Here is a 19,512-nt window from a genome sequence, read left to right on the forward strand (position 1 = left end):
AGTCTGAAACCAACCTAGTCTATATAGTGAGTTCCATGCCAGCTAGTGAGACTCAGTCACAAAACAAGCAAGCAAGCAAGCAAGCAAGCAAGCAAACAAACAAATAAATCAAGATGGAGGAGGAGGAAGAAGAAAAGGAGGAGGAAGAGGAGGAGGAGGGAGAGAAGAAGGAGGAAGAAGAGGTGTAGGCAGAGGACAGGGAGGCAGAGGAGGGGAAAGAAGAGAGGGAGGAAGAGGGGGAGGAGGAATGGGAGAACAGAAATATCTTTAAGCACAGGATCAGCCCTAAACCAACTAACCTTTCATGGTTCACCAATAATTACACTTAAGTCTGCAGCCATGCTTTGGAGCAGAGGGGCATTAAACAACTACCCTTAGCAGGGCCACAAACAAAAGCATAGGACCATGGCTCAGTAAATAATGCAGCACACCAATGTTTATCATGGTAACCATGGGATTCCTCTTGTTCTCTTAACCATTTCTGATGCCAGGGGGCAAATACCATGTTTTGTGAATGGCAGGCAAACTCTAGCACCCAATCACAACCCGGCTAATGACAGAATTTTGAAGCTGAAAGGAACATAGGATTCTCTCTCTTCTGAACACTTCCGTCTGCAAATGAGGAGACTGTGATCTCTAGAGAAGGATCACTCAAGATCATCCTTCCAGAAAGGAGAGGGTGATCAGAACCTGGTTCTGCTCCTTGTGGGGTATTCCATTCCTCTCATCTCATCTCCCAGCCAGTCTTTAATGCTTCTGTCTTCGCTTTCCTGTTTGGCAACAACTGTATGCTTTATTTTCCTTTTTCTTGAGACAAGTGCCCCTTTCCATCCTAGGACCCTGAGCTCCACTCACTCTTCGTGGTTGGGCCTTTTCCTCTGGCTGGTCTTTGTGGATTTTTGATATGTTCAGGCCGAAGTCAGTGCTCTCTGCTTGAGTGTCAGTGACACTCTCCTGGAAAAGATGGAAGATGCGTGAGTGGCTCCCTGTGAAAGCAGCTGAGACCCTGGCTCTGACTGCCTGTCCTCCACACAAAAGCCAGTGAATGCTAGATACCACTTCTGTATAACGGCCAAGTTTTCTCAGATTTACAGGACCATGAATCAATGGCTCACTGATTTCACATTGATTTCATTGACGTCTCTGTGCCTATAAGGAGGAGCTATTCCCAGAGGCTGAGATGACTCCAGGCTATGGTTTCTAAAGCTGCCCGCCCATGGAAAAATCCTGCGCTCAGCCCATCCCCACCCCCTGGCTTGTCTTTTCTCCTCTGGCCAAGGCTGGAGAGTCTGCAGATCCAGCAGAGTCACCCAACCTCCTGTGGAACTCAACTGTCCCATATTACTTCCCTTCTACCTGGGGGACAGCCAAAGACGCTCTTCACACCAAGAGAATCCCATGATTAGTTGTCTCTGTCCTACTCTATGTTCCACTCATCTTCAGCACTAACTTCCTGTCCCCTTTCTCAGTTTCCAATGGTCCTTTCACATAAAAACCTGGGATGTTTTGTCCTAGATAAGAAGGGTCTGATGGGCCGACTTCTCCTGCTGCCTTCCCTTCTAGAAAGCCTAGTGTTGAGATATGAGGTAAGGACCAACGCTGTGTGCTTTGCAGAAGCCCAGAAGGAGATGCCAAGTCTCACCAGCCAGCCCAACCCCTCCCAGTACCCTTGTTCTACCCTGATACTAGAGAAGGAGCTAGCCAGTCTAGAAGTTAGCCCGTGTATGCTAAAATATCACCGGTATTCAGGGACTTCTACAATTTAGTTAAATCCTACAACAACTTTTAAACAGGGAACCTCAAAACACACACACACACACACAAAGACATGAGATACTTTTCTTGAAGCCATTCATCAGCCAAGTATGGTATTACTGACATCAAGCAGTCACCTTGACCTGTTTAAGGTGTTCCTTGACAGATTTGGTGTCCCCTGTCTTCACTGCTGAAGTTTTAGGTCGTGACTTCTGGTGACATATCTTGGGGAGATTTTGACAACTGTCATTCGTCAGCCTAAGGAAGGGAATAAAAACCTCCAGGAAAGTATTCTAAGCATTTAATTCAAGGTAAATAAATAACTAGCAGAGCATACTTAAAGCAGGTTCCTGAAAGCCACACACGCACGTACCTGCAATGAGGCTCTTTCACCTGCACCATCTGCCTTAACTGACCTGGCTCCAACCACCCACCCACCCACCCCTAGGCTACTCACTGGGGTCCCCCCAGGACCCACCTCACCCTAGTCCACACCACAAAGCTTCCACACTTTGGCAAGTTGCTTTAGTTTTCAAAGACCACCCATATGAATAAAAATTTTTTAAATCTAAAAGACAAAAACAAACAAACAAAAACCCAACAATAACAACAAGCATTGCTTTAGAACAGTGGTTCTCAACTTGTGGGTCGTGACACCTTTGGGTGTCGAATGACTCTTTCACAGGGGTCACATTATCAGATAGCCTGCATGTCAGATGTTAACATTATGATTCATAACAGTAGCTACATTACAGTTATGAAGTAGCAATGAAAATAATTTTATGCCGGGGGAGGTCATCATAATATGAGGAGCTGTATTAGAGGCATTAGGAAGGTTGAGAAGTGCTGTTTTAGAAGAACGCCCCCACTGTTAACATCTCTCATAGACCTTATGAGCATCAGACTTCATAAGGGGTCTGGGAAGACGTCTGGGTAGAGGGAAGGAACAGTCCTCCCACTCAAGTTATGAAACATCAGAAGATTCGGGGATCTGTCTGGGTTGTAACCCATTATACTGAATATACTTCCTCTATGTAAAACATCTCTTAGCATGTTGTACACAGTAAATCTCAAAATGTGCTCATAGCCTGGAGAGATGGCTCCATGGTCAAGAGCACTTGCTGCTCTTCCAGAGGACCTGAGTGTGGTTCCCAGTACCTACACCAGGCAACTCACAACTCTGGCTCCAAAGGATCTTATACCTTCTTCAGGCCTTTACAGGTAACCAACAACACATAGATACACACAAAAACACATAAATAAATGAGAAAATACTTGGGGGGGAGCTTATGGAAGGAAAACAAAACTTAGGCCATCTCTACTGACGCATGTCATTCGTCTTTGCAAAATGATTTCTCATCAGTACAGTTCATCTCCGGAAAAACAAACTGACGGGACTGATGTCAGAAGAGTAGCAATTCTGGGAAAGATGGCATTTGTGTGAGGGAAGGGATAAAGGGAGCCTGCTGGTGGGCTGTACAGGACAGTCACAACACACGAATTTGAGTTTATGTGTTACACTCACTACAAGGGCAGGACTACTTTGTTTGGTACATCCTCATCCGTACACACAAACACACACACACACACACACACACACACACACACACACACTAGGAGGCAAGCATGAGTCCACACATCTTAATTCCTCTCTCCCCTCAGCTCTCTGCCAGGGATCTGCAGGGGGTTCACAGGAACAATGACGCTCACGTTCTAAATGATCTCAGACAGCTTCTGCCTCAGTTCCAGTTCACTATAGAAAAGAAAAGGTGTCCCTCCCTAAGGCAACATGTGACCAATGAAATAACCCAAGTCCATAACAGCACCAGTGTCCACGCACTGGTGGAGAGCGTCGAAGCAGGCACTAGCCATACCTGGGGCATCTTTTTTCATCTCTAATCTGAGATAAGAAAACTATGTTCCAGGTCTTATGCTGGCACAAAAAATGAAATAATTATGAAACAAATACCAAACATTTCATACATAAACACTTTCCTAATTAGAGTGGTTTAAATGAAGTTATAGAACAAACAAACAAACACAGTGGTGAGGAGAGCAACCAACATAACCCTTAGAAGGTGAAGGAGACGGCCATGCCGGTCTGCATCCCAACCAAAAATCCCTAGTGGCTCCAGTGTCTTCTACTGAAGAGGCTGGAGACCACATCTGAAATCGCACTTCACAAAAGCGGTGCTGCCTCGGGCAGTGTCCCGGTGTTAACTTGATTTCTCGGTTTCTGATTTTTACTTTGGGGAAGCTACTTGTTAAGAGCCTAAACAGTATTCCATCAAATTCCATCATCTTAGGCCCATCCCACAAGTTTCCAAGCCATTGCTCCCCGAGCTGTCATCTGTCTCATTAGATACCGTCTCTTCCTTGGGTCATCAGCCAATGGGTGTGAGGAACAGTATTAGGAAAGCACCCTTGGATGACTGGTAGACAACCAGAGGATACACCCTGTTACCAAGCAACTATCTCAGCAGAAAACTGTGCCTGGCACAGCTAGAGAAGGGGCAAAGGGACTTAGAACACTTGTTGATCTTAGCACCTGAGTTCAATTCAAGCACCTGTGTTGGGGGGGGTCACAACTGTGTTTAACATGATCCAGGCGACCTAATTCTGGACTCTGGGCTCTGCACAGATGTGGTGCACATACTTACATGTGGTTAAAACACTCACACACATAAATAAGAAATAAAAATCTCTTTTGTTTAAAAGCCCACAATGTCCAGAAACACTGCCCGCTGCTTCTGTGGTTCTCCTTCCTGACAATCACTTGGTGTCATGCCTTGGCGCTTGCCATAGATGGCCATCATCAACGCAGTGGAACTGCGGAAACCCCAGCGGCTACGCATACCACTACCTCCCTCCCTTTGCCTTTCGTGTTGCTGCCCAGGGCTCACTCACCAAGTATGTACCAGGTAAAGTACCTGAGGGCATAGCAGGCGTGGATGAACAACCGAAAACAACCACATCCCAAGGACATTTCTCTTAGAAGGCCCTCGCCAGAGGCTGAACGGCTTTATGGAAACTGCTAATAAGACAATAGCACATGCCGGGCGTGGTGGCCACGCCTACAATCCCAGCACTCGGGAGGCAGAGGCAGAGGCAGGTGGATTTCTGAGTTCGAGGCCAGCCTGGTCTACAGAGTGAGTTCCAGGGCAGCCAGAGCTATACAGAGAAACCCTGTCTCAAAAAACCAAAACAAACAAACAAACAAACAAACAAACAAAAAAACAATAGCACCTCCATCAACACACCGAAACTGTTCCCAAAGGACAGTGCAAGGCAGCGTTGCCCTCGGGCAGAAGAGCATTGGCGTTACTATCTGAAGAAAGCATGGGTCCCATCCAGCCATTGTTACAGGCACAAGAGGCCCTGTTGAGGTCTCTGGATCCTTCCTTCTCTGTCTGGATATGAGAACTGAATTCATAAAACTGAAGCACTGAGTGAGGGCAGGGGGCAGGAATATACAGAATGCTCACCTCTCAAGACCGAATAAATTGCTTACTATGTCAATCTAAGTGTTCTTTTTCTGGCACATTCTAGGTTCCCCCCACCTCCCCTGCCCTGGGTGTGCAGTCCAGTTCCTTCCAGAACCACACGTTCACCTGTCCTTGAGCTTTTGGCTTTTTTACACTAGCAAAAACCTACAGTCCCTGTTGCCCTAAGTCAGCCAACACTGAGGCCTATGTCAGAGGCTTGCTCATGCTTAGAAAAATAGGGGGTGGGAACTGGGTGTCAATCACTCAACCCTGAAGATCCAGATGCTCCAAGCTACATGGACAAGAAAGGCAGGATATCATTGAGCGTAATTTCAGTGACCTGGGAGAATCTAAAGACACTGACTTAAGTCGAGCCAGTGGTGACAAGGGGGGACTCCAAGGTCACATGGCCACAGCCTGGTACTGGGGGGCAGAGAGTCATGGGGTTGCACTGTGACTCTACAGGAAAGAGATCCCACACTCTTACGAGTTCAAGCAATCAGGTCTGGTGTATAAGTCCACATCTTTAATCCTAGCACCCAGCAAGCAAAGGCAGGTGGATCTCTGTGAGTTCAAGGTCTACACAAGGGGGGGGGGGTTGTACAGAAACCTTGTCTCAAAAAAATAAAAAGGAAAGAATAAATGAAGTTGATCAAACGAGTCACTTTACCTTTTGTTCTTCCCTCCACTTCGTGACGGTAAATTATTTTCCACTGTTGAAAAACAAACATTGGGGGAAAGGAAGAATGGAGTTTTACAAGAGTAAGCAAACTTCCATGAATATTTTCTTCCCGTGTGCTTACACCGTGTGCTTCTAGAGCACAGACAGCTCGTTGAATGGGAAGTGAAGGGGCCAGAGAAGAGACGCAGGTCCCAGCTTCTCAGGCATTCCGAGTCACACAGAGAAAGACACCCAGGCCTCAAGAAGTGTGGAGCACACCCCACACTGGGGACAACACCCACACACAGGCTGGAGTTACTGGCTTGCCATTCCGATGAGGTTTCATAGATTTGCTACTGCTTTTCTGGGTCAAAGAGCACTCCAAAATCCCATGAGACTAACAGGAACATTTACTGAGTGCTGGCCTTTAGAATGAAGACACTTCGTCCAAATCACAGGAGAAACTGGGTGCCAAGATAGATGAGGACGGGACATCTAGAATCCAGTCCCTGCTGGGGACAGTGTTTGTCTCTCTGTGTCAGGAGCCAGTGCCTAGCTCAAACGACCGGCCGGCCAGCCGAGTGAGCTGAGCTCTGAGCCCTTCACTGGGAGAGAGGTCAGAGAAAAGAAAAACTAAAACTAAGATGGCAGGCCTCCTCCTCCTCTGGGTGTGGCCCTGGCTATTTTTAATTGATGTTCCTCTCAGTTTCCTGGTCCCTACATGAAATGTTAAACTCTGCGGCTTAACAAGTGCCTTGTAAACAGGGCAATGAGCTCCCTTGGTTTATAATTACTTCCCCTACTTACAGACTTCTAAGTCCATGTGACTACAAAACCTAGGACCTTGGCTTCAGCTCTTCCCTCCAGCCAGCCTCCATGACTGCTGACCTACACTGGTCTTTGCATTCTATTGATCACCCTCTGGATTGATGGCTTTCAAAAGCATTTCATTATCTATACATGAGCTATTAGCTTCACCAATACTCATTTCCAAGTTATTTTTCAAGATAGATAACAGGGCTTCCTAACAAGAAAAAGTCTTTTGTCATTTATAGTCTTCCAACAGCCCTCTCCATCACTCCAGAAGCTAATGCTGCCTTCTGAAGAGCAACTGCAACACACTGGGGCTCTGCCTCCATTGCCCTAACACATGATCCTCAAACAAAGGCTAACAAGACAGGAGGATGTCAAACAACCCAGGCACTCATGTTTGAATGGTCAGTTCTGGGTCTGAGCTCGGGTCCAGATCCTTCTGGTCTACTCTTCCAGGCATGGAAGGGAACCAATCAACCATGAGCCTAGGAACACGGGACAGGCTGCGGGAGGGACAGGCTGCAGGAGGGACAGGCTGACTTTTCTCAGGACCCCCCCCCCCCCACTCCCTGATATTGGGATTACAGGTGTGGCCACTGGGAACGCCATTCTTAGCAATGGGATAAAGCATCATTTCTAGCACAAACCTATGTACCTGGGTCCGGGGCCTTCTTAACCACTTTGGGGTACTTCTGGAACTTTACAAAATAATAGCTCTCATATTCCATCAAAATAGTTTCCAGGTCAACGTTGTCACAAACTTCAAAGCGCCGTAATCCCAGTTTGGTCTCCTCCTCCAAAGCCTTAGCTGCATCCATGTAGCTGGCAGTTTTACAGGAGAGAGAACATTAGGTCTGGGTTTAAAGAATAAAAGCAGACAGGAGTTGCAAATCCTAGGGGACTCACGACAAAGAGCAAGCTGACAGTAAGCAGCACGCTCTAGAGAAAACTGTGTAGGAGACCCCTCTTCAGCAAGGAACGTTACATTTGATTCTTTGGTGTGCTTGGGATTTTGTTTTCTCGGTTTTGGTTTTCTGGTTTGGGTAACTTAATGATGTTGAACAGGTTGGGTCTTTTCAGCCGCTGTTGGTTTTGGTTTTGTGCCTTGTTTTCAGGTTGGCTCTTTTAGGGATAAGGTTACAATCCACAGCTCACGCTTTCTTAGGATTCTTGATCCTCCTGTGCCAGCCTCTGAGGCAGTGAGATCATAGACAGACATGTAATTTAACCACGAGTTAAATACATCCCAACGCTGTCAACTGAAACACTTCCGTCTGGAAGCTACCTGCTTTACTAACATCTGGTGATGTTCCCACTGTTCAAAACAATTTGAAAGTGCTTAAAATCAGGCTGGAGAGATGGCTCAGCGGTTAAGAGCGCCGACTGCTCTTCCAAAGGTCCTGAGTTCAAATCCCAGCAACCACATAGTGGCTCACAACCATCTGTAACAAAAAATCTGATGCCCTCTTCTGGAGTGTCTGAAAACAGCTACAGTGTGCTTACATATAATAAATAAATAAATATTAAAAAAAAAAGAAAGTGCTTAAAATCAAATAAGTATTTAATCCCAGCACTCAGGAGGCAGAGGCAGGCAAATTTCTGAGTTCGAGGCCAGCCTGGTCTACAGAGTGCGTTCCAGGACAGCCAGGACTACACAGAGAAACCCTGTCTTGAAAAAGACAAAAAAAAAAAAAAAAAAAAAAAAGAATCAAGTAAGTAAGTCAATTAAGAAACTGTCATTGCGGGGCTGGAGAGATGGCTCAGCGGTTAAGAGCACTGACTGCTCTTCCAGAGGTCCTGAGTTCAAATCCCAGCGACCACATGGTAGCTCACAAACATCTATGATGAGATCTGATGCCCTCTTCTGGTGTGTCTGAAGACAGCTACAGTGTACTTTTATATAACAAATAAATAAATCTTTAATTAAAAAAAAAAGAAAGAAACTGTCATTGGTTTGCCTTTCCTTGCTTTGAGCCAAATATGGGTGTGGCTGCCGTATCGATTACTTTTTTGTTGCTGTGGAGAACATCACTTATTAGTAAGGGCTCACCAGTTATGACAAATAAACTACATTAATGAGAAATGTTAATAGTAAGGGACTACACTGGAGCTTGGTTGTAGAGTGCTTGCCTGAGATCCATCACCAGTACTGCAAATAATAGTAACAATAATAATAATAATAATAACAAAGCAATATTATTAATAGTAATAATGATATAGGAAACCAGTGGGGAGAAAAGTATATAGGATTCACTATGCTTCCTGCTTATTTGTCTGCAAACATGAAACTGCTCTAACAGAAGGGCTTAGTCAGTGCTTTTGAAGGGTCAGAGAGGAGGGGCATCGTCATTGTCGTAAACGCCTGTGATGATAACATACCCTTCTTGTGTTAAGTAATGCAAAATCAGAATGAGAAGATTTTTTCGCCGTGCTTCTGTTCTCATCTCGTACTGTGAACAAAGAGGAAAATTTAGAAGGGACAACAACAACAACAACAAAAAATGACAGCAGTGCTTGGCAGTATAACAATAAAGGCTTAGAGGAAATGGCGATCTGTCAAGACGGAGCAGCCTGTCTTAGAGGCTGGCCAGCCTCTGTGGTCTCAGAGGCTGCATAAAGTTGTTTTCTAGCGTCTCTTTCTTCTCCAGTCCAGCTCCTCATCAATAACTTTAAGACACACTGACTTGAATTAGGGCTGCAGGTGACAAGTTGAACTTACTGGCAAGCTAGCTAGCCTATTGGTGCCTAAGACCAGGAAGAAATAAATATACAAACACCTGCTCCTTAGATCAGGTTACAGAGGTGGTTATAAAATAAACCTGTGGGGGCTGGAGCAATGGCCCTTCCAGAGGACCAGTGTCTGATCCCTGGCATCACCTGTATAGCAGCTGGTAAACGCTAATCCCAGAAGATCCAGTGCCCTCTTCTGGCCTCCAGGGGTACTGCATGTTCTTGGTGCACAGACACACAGGCAGGCAAGACACCCATACAAATGAAACAGTAAGATACTTTTTAAAGACAGCCTCATTCACACTGCTAGGCGTCCCACAAGAACACCAAGCTACACAACCATAACATGTACAAAGAGGACCTGGGAGCTGTCCCTGACTCTTCTGCCTGTTTCTGGACCCTTTGTCTCCTACTAGGTTGCCTCATCCAGCCTTGATATGAGGTTTATGGGGGCTGGAGATTTGGCTCAGCGGTTAAGAGCACTGACTACTCTTTCAGAGGTCCTGAGTTCAAATCCCAGCAACCACATGGTAGCTCACAACCATTCATAATGAGATCTGATGTCCTCTTCTGGTGTGCTCGAAGACAGCTCCAGATATAATAATAAATGAATCTTTGGGCAGGAGCGAGTGGGGCTGACCAGAACAACAGAGGTCCTGAATTCAATTCCCAGCAACCACATGATGGCTCACAACCATCTGTATAGCTACAGTGTACTCATATACATAAAATAAATAAATAAATCTTTTTTAAAAAGACATGAGGTTTATGTCTAACCTTATTATAACTTGTATATGCCATGTTTGGTTGATATCCCTGGGCAGCATGCTTTTTTCTGAAGGGCAACAGGAGGAGGAATGGATTGGGGGGACAGGGGAGGTGGGGGAAGCGACTGGGGGAAGAGCATAGAGGAGTTACTGCACTCAGGATGTTATATATGAGACAAGAAAAATCAATCAATAAATTTTTTAAAAACTGTGATCAACAAAAAAGAGACAATTTTTAAACATAAAATAAACTTGTGCTCTACAAATCACCCGTGACAACATGTTCATGCGATAACATATCTTTAATTCACTCAGAGTACAACCCAGTTCATGGATCGACTCAGTGATGGTTCTCCAAGCCCTTCAGAGGTGATCGTACATCGAGTCCTCAGCCTGACCACGGAGAGAAGAAGGCCCAGTACAGGGGAATCCAGCACAATGGGGTCCTCCTCCACGCTAGACGGACTTGTGCCTTCATTCGCAGTGCTAATGTGCACGTTTAGTACTCGGGAATTTCAAATTCTCTAAATATCCATATCCAATAGCATTTCTTCTACTTGAGAATAACCATCCTTACTTAAAGAGACTAAAGGTAAGAAGTGGGGGGAGGGATGGTCTCAATGTAGTCCAAATTATATCATAAAATCTATGCATATGAGCTGGGGGGTGTAGCTCCATTAATAAGATCCTTACTTGGCACGCACAGAGCTCTGGACCCAACCCCAGCACTGCCTTAAACCTAAAACTGGATGATATGGTCCATGCCTGTGATCCCTGCAACTGAAAGATGGACATAGGAGGATCACAAGTTCAAGGTCATCCTGAGCTGCATACGGAGCTGAAGCTAGTCTGAGCTATAGAAAACACCTTAAAAATTAAATTTATATACACTCATAACGCACATGACGGTCATAGTTTTCTATTTTATAACAACTAGTGTTGTTGTTATAAAATAAAAAAATGTACATACTTAGTCAAAATGCACTCGTACTTTTTTTTATTTCTTGAGCACATAGCCCAGGCTGGCTTTAGTCTTGCATTGAACTTGAAGATGAACTTGAACTCCAATCCTCCTGCCTCCAATCCCCCAGTGCCAGAGTTGCAGGCACAGGCCACTGTGACCGTCTCCCCCCACCCCCTCCTTTTTTTTGCTTTAAGTTACCTTCTATTGTATTAAACATATGTAAGTGTCCAGGTGAGAGGCACTGAACACTCTCAGCCCAACGCCCATCTTCAGGATGCTTTCATCTCCCTCATTATGCACCAGCTCCCTGCCCCTCCTCCCAGTCCCCAACCAACATCTGAACTTGGCTTCTATGACCTTGCCTACCCTGGGACCCCCAGGCATGGAGAGTCACACATATTTGTCCTTTCGTGTTTGGCAAATTTTATTTAGTTCAAGGTCTTCAGATTCACCCTTTGTAGTGTGTGTCAAACTTTCCTTCCTTCTACAACTGCAAACTGGAGCGAGTGAGACAGCTCAGTAGGCAACGGCACTTGCCACCAAGCCTGACTACCCGAGTTTAATCCCTTGGTCTCTTTCGTGGGAGAACTGACTCCCCTCATCTCCACACCACGTGTTCTTATGCACATCCTCATGCACACACACACACACACACACACACACATACACACACACACAAAGCATAACTTTTAAAAAGCATCATCTCTGTTTATGTGTATGGGTCTTTTGCCTACATGTTTGTCTGCACAACACATGCAGTGCCTGTGGAAGCCAGAGAGGGCTGGGATCGCCTGAGGCTGGTGTTATAGACTTGCAAGCTGTCACGTGGATGGAAGAACAGCCAGCAGTCCTAACCACTGAGTCGTCTCTCCAGCCATAACTTTTTAAAAATTGTAAATAATATACTACTATAAAACTTTTAAATAGTCTTTTACCTTTATAAAAATAGTCTTATGCCAAATTCTACTATTCTTACCCCAAACCTACTTTCTACAGAGGACAATCAACCACTTTAGCTAACCTAACATTCTGCTCCATGCCTCTGATTGATGCATCAGGATCATGAAATATGACTGCCCTGTTAAGCGAGATGAGAATTAAGCATATCACACTCTCCCTGCCCCCTCCCCTCATGGTTATATCAGTATCAGTGACTACTGTTAGGACATGTAAATACTGTCCCCAACTGAGCCACAAGCTACTATGGTTATTATTCTACAACATTTATTCCTTGTAATTAATAGTTATTGTTCATTTTATTAGGTTAGTTTTCCAATATACTTATACCTTATTGTGGTGGTTTGAGTAAGAATAGCTCCCATAGGCTCGTATGTTTAACTACTTGATCCCGAACTGGTAGAACTGCTTGAAAAAGAGGAGATGTGGCCACACTGGAGAAGGTGTGTCACAGGGAGCTGTTGAGTTGTGAGCTCTCAGCTGCTGCTCCAGCACCTGCTGCCTACCTCAGGTCTGTCCCAGATGAACTCTCCTGAGCTGCCCTGGGCATGATGTCATAGCAATAGAAAAGTACCTTAATACACTTATCAGATACCCAAAACTGTCATATCCCTTTCCTCACCTCGGAACACATCAGATAGGAAGTCTAACTCCATGCCTCCCCTCACCCCATGGCTTTCCTCCAGGCACGTCTGAGGCAGACAAGCATAGGGAGAACTTAGAACCTAAAACTCTACATGCCATGGGTTAAACACACACTCCAGTCCTAACAATGCCCCAAGCCATCTTGGACCCTCACATTCATCTTGCATATACTCCCTGATCCCAACAATGTGATAGGTCACACTCACTCTTTTAGAAACTCCTTGATTTACCCCTCCCCTGCCTTTTGTTGCTAAATACATACTGTAATACATCTGTGAACTATGGACCACGGGCCCACGTAGCCTTGACTGGTTTTGGATCCCTTAAAATAAACTGTGTCCTCCGAGTGAACATGTTGGGAAGAGCCCCTATTTACTTACTATCTTATGCCTCTTTCCAATTTGGTATTCTTAGAAAGGCCCTGTGTTGTAGGGGAAGGGTACACAACAGCTCAAGCCTATCAATCAAACAGAGAACCACCCATACTGCATGCCTTAGCAACTGACTCCTGCTCCTGGACCCCATGAACGGAGCATCAAGCAACAGCTGATGGTCTTGGGCGCTCCAGCTCAAGTAGGCTGCTGGTCCTTTGCAGTGTGTCCAGTCCTTTCTCCTTACATAAAACTTCTTGGGGACTGGAGACATGGCTCAGGGGTTAAGAGCACTAACTGCTCTTCCAGAGGTCCTGAGTTCAATTCCCAGCAGCCACATGGTGGCTTCCATCTGTAATGGGATCCGATGCCTTCTTCTGGTGTGTCTGAAGACAGCTACAGTGCACTCACATACAGCATTGCGGCCGCAGTCAGGATGCAGAAACAATGGATGCCAAGCATGCGTTCTCTCTTTGATTCAGTATAGGAGTCCCACATATGCACAGTCGTCCTGCCATGGTCACCCAGTCTAGATAGTCCCTCACAGACATGCCCATGATTCGGTCCAGAACTCCCACATATGCACAGTCTTTCTGCCATGGTCACCCAGTCCAGATAGTCCCTCACAGACATGCCCAGAGACCTGTCTCTTCCATGACTCTAAAGCTCTTTTGTAAATTGTATTAGTTTTAATTATGTGTATGTGTCCACATGTGAGAATGTGCTCTTAAATGTAGGTGCCTGCAGAGGCCAGGGGTAGCAGATCTTCCCAGAGCTGAAATTATACGTGCTTGTAAGATAGCTGACCTAGGTGCTGGAAATCTAACTTAAATTCTCTGGAAAAGCACTGTGTGCTCTTGAACTCTGAGCCATCTCTCTAACCCTCTCTTTTTTTAACCCATGAAAGTGGCATATGTGGTAAACTGTTGAAAACTGACTTAATTGTTGATTGACAGGTCCCCCCAACTGTGGATGGCACCACCCCTGGACAGGTGGGCCTGCCTGAATAAGAAAGGTATCTCTGCTGGATAATTTTATGTCAACAGCCACAAGCTAACATCATCTGAGAGGAGGGAGCCCCAATTAAGATGCCTCCATAAGATCTGGAGATGCACAAACCATAGGACATTTTCTTGTTTGTTTGTTTGTTTGTTTCGAGACAGGGTTTCTCTGTATAGTCTTGGATATCTTGGAACTCACTCTGTAGACCAGGCTGGCCTTGAATTCAGAAATCTGCCTGCCTCTGCCTCCCAAGTTGCTGGGATTAAAGGTGTGCGCCACCACTGCCTGGAAGGGCATTTTCTGAATTAGTGATTGATGGAGGAGGACCCAGCCTATTGTGGGTGGTGTGATCCCTGGACTCCTATAAGAAAACAGGGCAAGCAAAGCATATTGAGCAAGCCAGTCAGCATCCCCTCTCCATGGCCTCGCATCAGCTCCTGCCTCCAGGTTCCTACTCTGTAGAGTTCCTGTCCTGACTTCTCTCAATGATGCAGTGCAATGTGGAAAGGTAAGCTGACTAAACCCTTTCCTCCCCAGCTTCCTTCTGGTCATGGTGTTTCCCCACGGCACTAGAAACCCAACTAAGACAGCAGCTTTCTCACTCAGCCCAGTCCTGTGAATCTTGGAACAAGCCAGGAAGTGGCACTTCTCTGTGGTTTCTGTCCCAAGCTCTTGCTTTTGAGTTCCTGAAGTGGCTTCTCTCCATTATGTAACCTATTAGCCAAAATAAACCCTTTCCTCTTCAGGTTGCTTTCAGTCATGGTGTTTATCACAGCAACAGAAACCGAACTAGAAAATAATTGGTATCCAGTAGGATGTTGCTGTGGTAGACCTGACCGTGTGGCCTTTATGCCCTGTGCTTTGTTGTGGGTGGCAAGTGGAGGACTGGGGAACATTAAACTGGAAAAGCCAGTTAGTGCTCAGGGCTTACTGGGCTGTTCCAGGAGCCTGGAAGATGAGATATTATTATTATTATTATTATTATTATTATTATTATTATTATTATTCACAGAGAAGTACAGACAATGGAAGTCTGGCTTGTGAATTTCAGAAGGAATCAAATATACTATTGGGCCATTCGTGTGACATATCCTAACACAGTGTATGAAGCATATGGTGGGTGGTGCCCCACCTGGGTTGGGGTCCTGGATTGTATAAGAAAGAAAGCTGAAAGTGAGCCAGAGGAGCAAGCCAGTTGGCAGCGCCCCTCCAGGCACCCTGCTTCTGTTCCTATTAGGGTTCTGGTCCCAACTTCTCTCAGTGATGGCCTGTGACCTGGAAATGTAAGTCAAATGATTTCTTTCCTCCCCAAGTTGTTTTTAGGGTCAGAACAGAACAGTCAAAATCTTTGGGATATAACCAAAAGATAAAATCTACAAATTATGAGCACAAAAGATGGACAACTTCATGTCAAAGGCATAGAAAATATTTTCAATAAAGCCATAGCAGAAAATTTCCAAGTCCTGGGAAAGGCCCCTCTAATACAAGAGGCATGAATAGAACACTAGCTAGATGGGGCCTGAAAAGAAACTCTCCACATTATTCTGCAGTTAAAACTCTAAATATACAGAACGGAGAGTATACTGTAGTATGCAAGAGGGAAACACCCAACTGTGTATAAAGGCAGGCCTATGAGAAGGACAGCAAATTTCACAACAGAAACTTTAAAAGCTAGAAGGGCAAGGAAAGATTAATTTCAAATTCTGAAAACCAGAGATACCAGTCCAGACTACTATACCCAGCTGTCATAACTGGTGGAGGAGTTAAAACAGTCCATGATAAAAGCAAGCTAAAAGAATTTATGACTACATCACTACATCAGGCAGTGGTGGTGCACTCCTTTAATCCCAGCACTTGGGAGGCAGAGGCAGGCGGATTTCTGAGTTCGAGGTCAGCCTGGTCTACAGAGTGAGTTCCAGGACAGCCAGAGATATACAGAGAAACCCTGTCTCAGAAAACCAAAGAAAGAAAGAAAGAGAGAAAGAAAGGAAGGAAGGAAGGAAGGAAGGAAGGAAGGAAGGAAGGAAGGAAGGAAGGAAGGAAGGAGAGAAGGAAGGAAGAATTTATGACTACTAAGCCAGCTCCAAGAGCAGAAAGAAGATATAATTCACAGCATGTCTGAATCATAATGGTCAGGCTGTTTCCAAATCTGTGGAAAATCTTTAAACACTGAACCTCTAACCTCAGAAAATACTTGATCAGGATGGACAAGAGGGTGAAAACTCTAACCCAAACAACAAGAAACCCTAACTCTTGAGATGGAGGGAACTCCAGGTTCTACACTGACCTGAATTCTGTTTAGTTTCTCAGAAAGCCTGGCATAACAGCACATGCCTACAATCCCAGGGGGCAGAAGCAGGAGGTTACCAAGATAAAGGCCACCCATTGCTTCACAGTGAGATCCTGTCTCAAAAAAAGAAATGGGGGAATAGCCTATCAGAGAGACATGTGCAGTTTTCATTACATTCCTGGTAGTCATTCCATTTAGTTTAGTTGAGTAGAATTCTATTTGAAATTGGGGACAATTTAAAAATGACTTCCAAAGGGCTGGAGATATAGCTCAACGGTAAAATACAAGAGGCCTTAGTTGATTCTCCAAAACAACTAAGAGGAAGAAGGGGTGGAGTTTCTGTACAACATGTGCTGTGGAGCAACTTACAGTTGGAGTCACTGTCTTTAAAATAAAGTAACTTTTACTTTAAGACAAGATAGATACAACGTCACCATTTAGCACAGTGGAGATACAGAAAAAGCTAGTGGGAAACATTTAAGATAAGCTTCTGTCCAGCACAGAAGGTGGCTGTTCTGGTTTGATGTCTGTTGCTGTTATAAAAACCCTGACAAAAGCAACCCAGAAAAGAATGCATTTGGCTTCCAATTCCACATTAAAGTTCATCACAGCGGAGAAGTCACAGATGCAGGAGCTGGCAAAGCTGGTCACCATCTATAATCAAGGGTGGAGAGAAAAGGATATAAGCTTGCTGCTCCTTGCCCACCCAGCTAGCTTTCTTCCTTCTTATAGAGGGCAGAGCCTCTGCCTAGGGGATAGTGCCACCCACAGTGGCTGGGTCCTCACACACCAACTAAGGCAATCAAGACCATCTCTAAGAGACGGGTTCACATGTCAGTCTGATGACATAATTCCTCAACTGAGGTGCTTCCCAGGTGATTCCAGGGTGTGTCAAACTAACCAGCACATTTGTCTTATAGAGTTGTTTGTGGGTTTTTAATAAAATATCTTTAATTCTTTGACAGTTTTATACATACCAACAATTCATCTTGGTCATATGATCCTCCTTTGTTTTCTTGTATTACTTGAAATAGGCTCTCTCTGTGTACCCCAGGCTAGCCTGGAACTTGTTCTGTATCTCAGGCTGGCCTTGAACTGCCAATCCTCCTGCCTTTGCCTATGGGCTGAGTCACCATGCCTGACTCACAGCACTTTAAATTAACGACGTCAAGTCTGCCAGACCCGCAACATCTTTCGTGCCCTTCAAATTAGCATAGAAAATCATCTTCTGAATTAAAAACTAAGAATGAGCCACCGACAAACGGTCAATAGAAATTCTCAGTGAGGGTGCGCCCTAGAAATGGACACAATTAGATGCTCAATTAATTTCTGTCTACCAATGAGAAGCAGCCCAGCAGTGAACATGGAATCAAGAGGTCTTGTTTGTCTGTTTCAATGATCTGGCTGTTTATTTCTTCCTTCATTTCCTTTGTGGGCTATTGTGCCACGAAAATGCTTCCATTATCAGATTCAAAATTGAATCCTATGATACTGTAGCCCGAGGAAAGGGAAGCATTGAGTGTCATTCCCAGTTTTAGACCCCAAAGATATTTAGGAAATGGTACCGTATGTACACCATGCACAGCATTACTGCTTTTAATCTCTTTTTACGGGTGCAGTGGAGATTAATTTGCATGAGCTCGTTTCAATTTCTGTAATAAGATCTAAATTTTACAGTGAGCTTTCCGTCTCAAAAACAAAGCTAGGAAGGGGACGTCTCTTGTTCTGAACACTGTTTATTATCGTTCTAGTCTACAGTCCTCAGGTCTAACATTCACCTAGAGGCTGCAGTAGATATGCCCACGGGTTCTAATCGGATTTTGCTTGTTTTCTGGTTACCTAATTCTACCAAGAAAGTTCCTATATTTCAAAGGCTGTACACCTCAAAAGAACACTGGAACTATATGTTCTAGTTCTAAAACTAGAAATAGAAAGTTCCGGAATCCAGGAAAGAGACTATTGTATTTAATACAGAGCCAGAATTGATCAACTGTGTTTGTGAATATAAAACAAGTTTTGAGGTAGACTTGGTAGTAGGAAAGACCGTAACTTCGGCTCCTGGGGAGGCTGAAGCAGCAGGCCAGAACTAAAGACCTGCCTAGACTACAGCCTGGCCAACTTAGCTCATCTCCAAATAAAAAACCAAAAGAGCTAAGACGGAGCTCAGTGGTAGAATGCTTGCCTTGTATGCCTAAGGTCCCCAGTTCAGCAAGAGATACTGCTGACAGGGAAAGTCGTTTATAGTCATGAGTATTAAAGAGTCTGCATGGGAAACGCTCTCCTCCGTAGTCTCGGCTTTTGAACACTGGTCCCAGGCAGTGGCGCTGTCTGGCGAGGGTTAGGTGGTGCAGCTTTGTCGGAGGAAGTGCATTGCTACAGGAAGGCTGAGGGAGAAAAGGATTTGGTTCAAGATCCAAGCTCTCGGCTTTCGGCTCTGACTGCCGTGCCTGCTGTCTTCGGCTGTGCTGTCCCTGACATACAGACTCTAGCTTTCTCTAACTGTGAGCCCAAATAAACTTTCAAAAGCTGCCTTGGTCCTGAGGTTCTATCACAGTGACAAAGAGTAGCCAATACAAGCACAAATCGGTTAGTGACTGGGGAGTTCAGGGAAGAGACTGAAAGTCCTTGGAAGCAAGAGAAATGTTCATACCATGCTACTATGATTGAACACTGAACAAGGTTTAGAAGAAAGGTAGTTTGCATGGTTTTCAAAAGCCCAACAGAAATGTACACTGCATGCAGGTGTGGTACACACTTGTAATCCCACTGGGAGGTGAAGCCAGGAAAGTCAAAGTTCAAGGCCAGGCTGCGTTATGTGAGACCATCTCAAAAACAAAGGAGAAGCAGTGAGATGGCTCAATGATGAAAGGCATCCAGCCACCATCAAACGGACTGAGTTTGATCCTTAGGTATACATGGTACAAGGAGAACTGACTCCCTCCTACCAACTGTCCTCTAACTTCCACACTCACAAATGCGTGTGCACACTCATCTCTAAATAATAAACCAAAAACGAAAAGTATAATGTGGTGGTTTGAATGAGATGTGCCACCCCCCCCATCAGCTCATATG

The 19,512-nt window shown here is 45.0% G+C and overlaps 1 protein-coding gene across 5 annotated transcripts in view; it reads right to left on the reverse strand.

The window, feature by feature from the left end:
* Positions 1-19,512, reverse strand: part of Katnal2 (katanin p60 subunit A-like 2) — a 71,283-nt gene that overhangs the window by 34,063 nt on the left and 17,708 nt on the right. For 3 of the 5 annotated variants that reach the window (XR_001782393.2, NM_001368655.1, NM_027721.2), the window contains exons 2-6: positions 9,094-9,164; positions 7,370-7,536; positions 5,911-5,953; positions 1,893-2,013; positions 856-954 (exon numbers count right to left, since the gene is read on the reverse strand). Coding sequence is in view for 4 of the 5 variants with exons in the window: in NM_001368655.1 (NP_001355584.1) it covers positions 856-954; positions 1,893-2,013; positions 5,911-5,953; positions 7,370-7,536; positions 9,094-9,164 (501 nt within the window). In the remaining variant the exon portion in view is untranslated. Of the gene's footprint in view, positions 1-855; positions 955-1,892; positions 2,014-5,910; positions 5,954-7,369; positions 7,537-9,093; positions 9,165-12,462; positions 12,675-19,512 lie in introns of all 5 variants that reach the window. The other 2 variants (NM_001368657.1, NM_001368656.1) reach the window with 2 other exon arrangements.

The sequence above is a fragment of the Mus musculus genome, chromosome 18 (assembly GCF_000001635.26).
Source record: "Mus musculus strain C57BL/6J chromosome 18, GRCm38.p6 C57BL/6J".
Taxonomy (NCBI): Eukaryota; Metazoa; Chordata; class Mammalia; order Rodentia; family Muridae; genus Mus; species Mus musculus.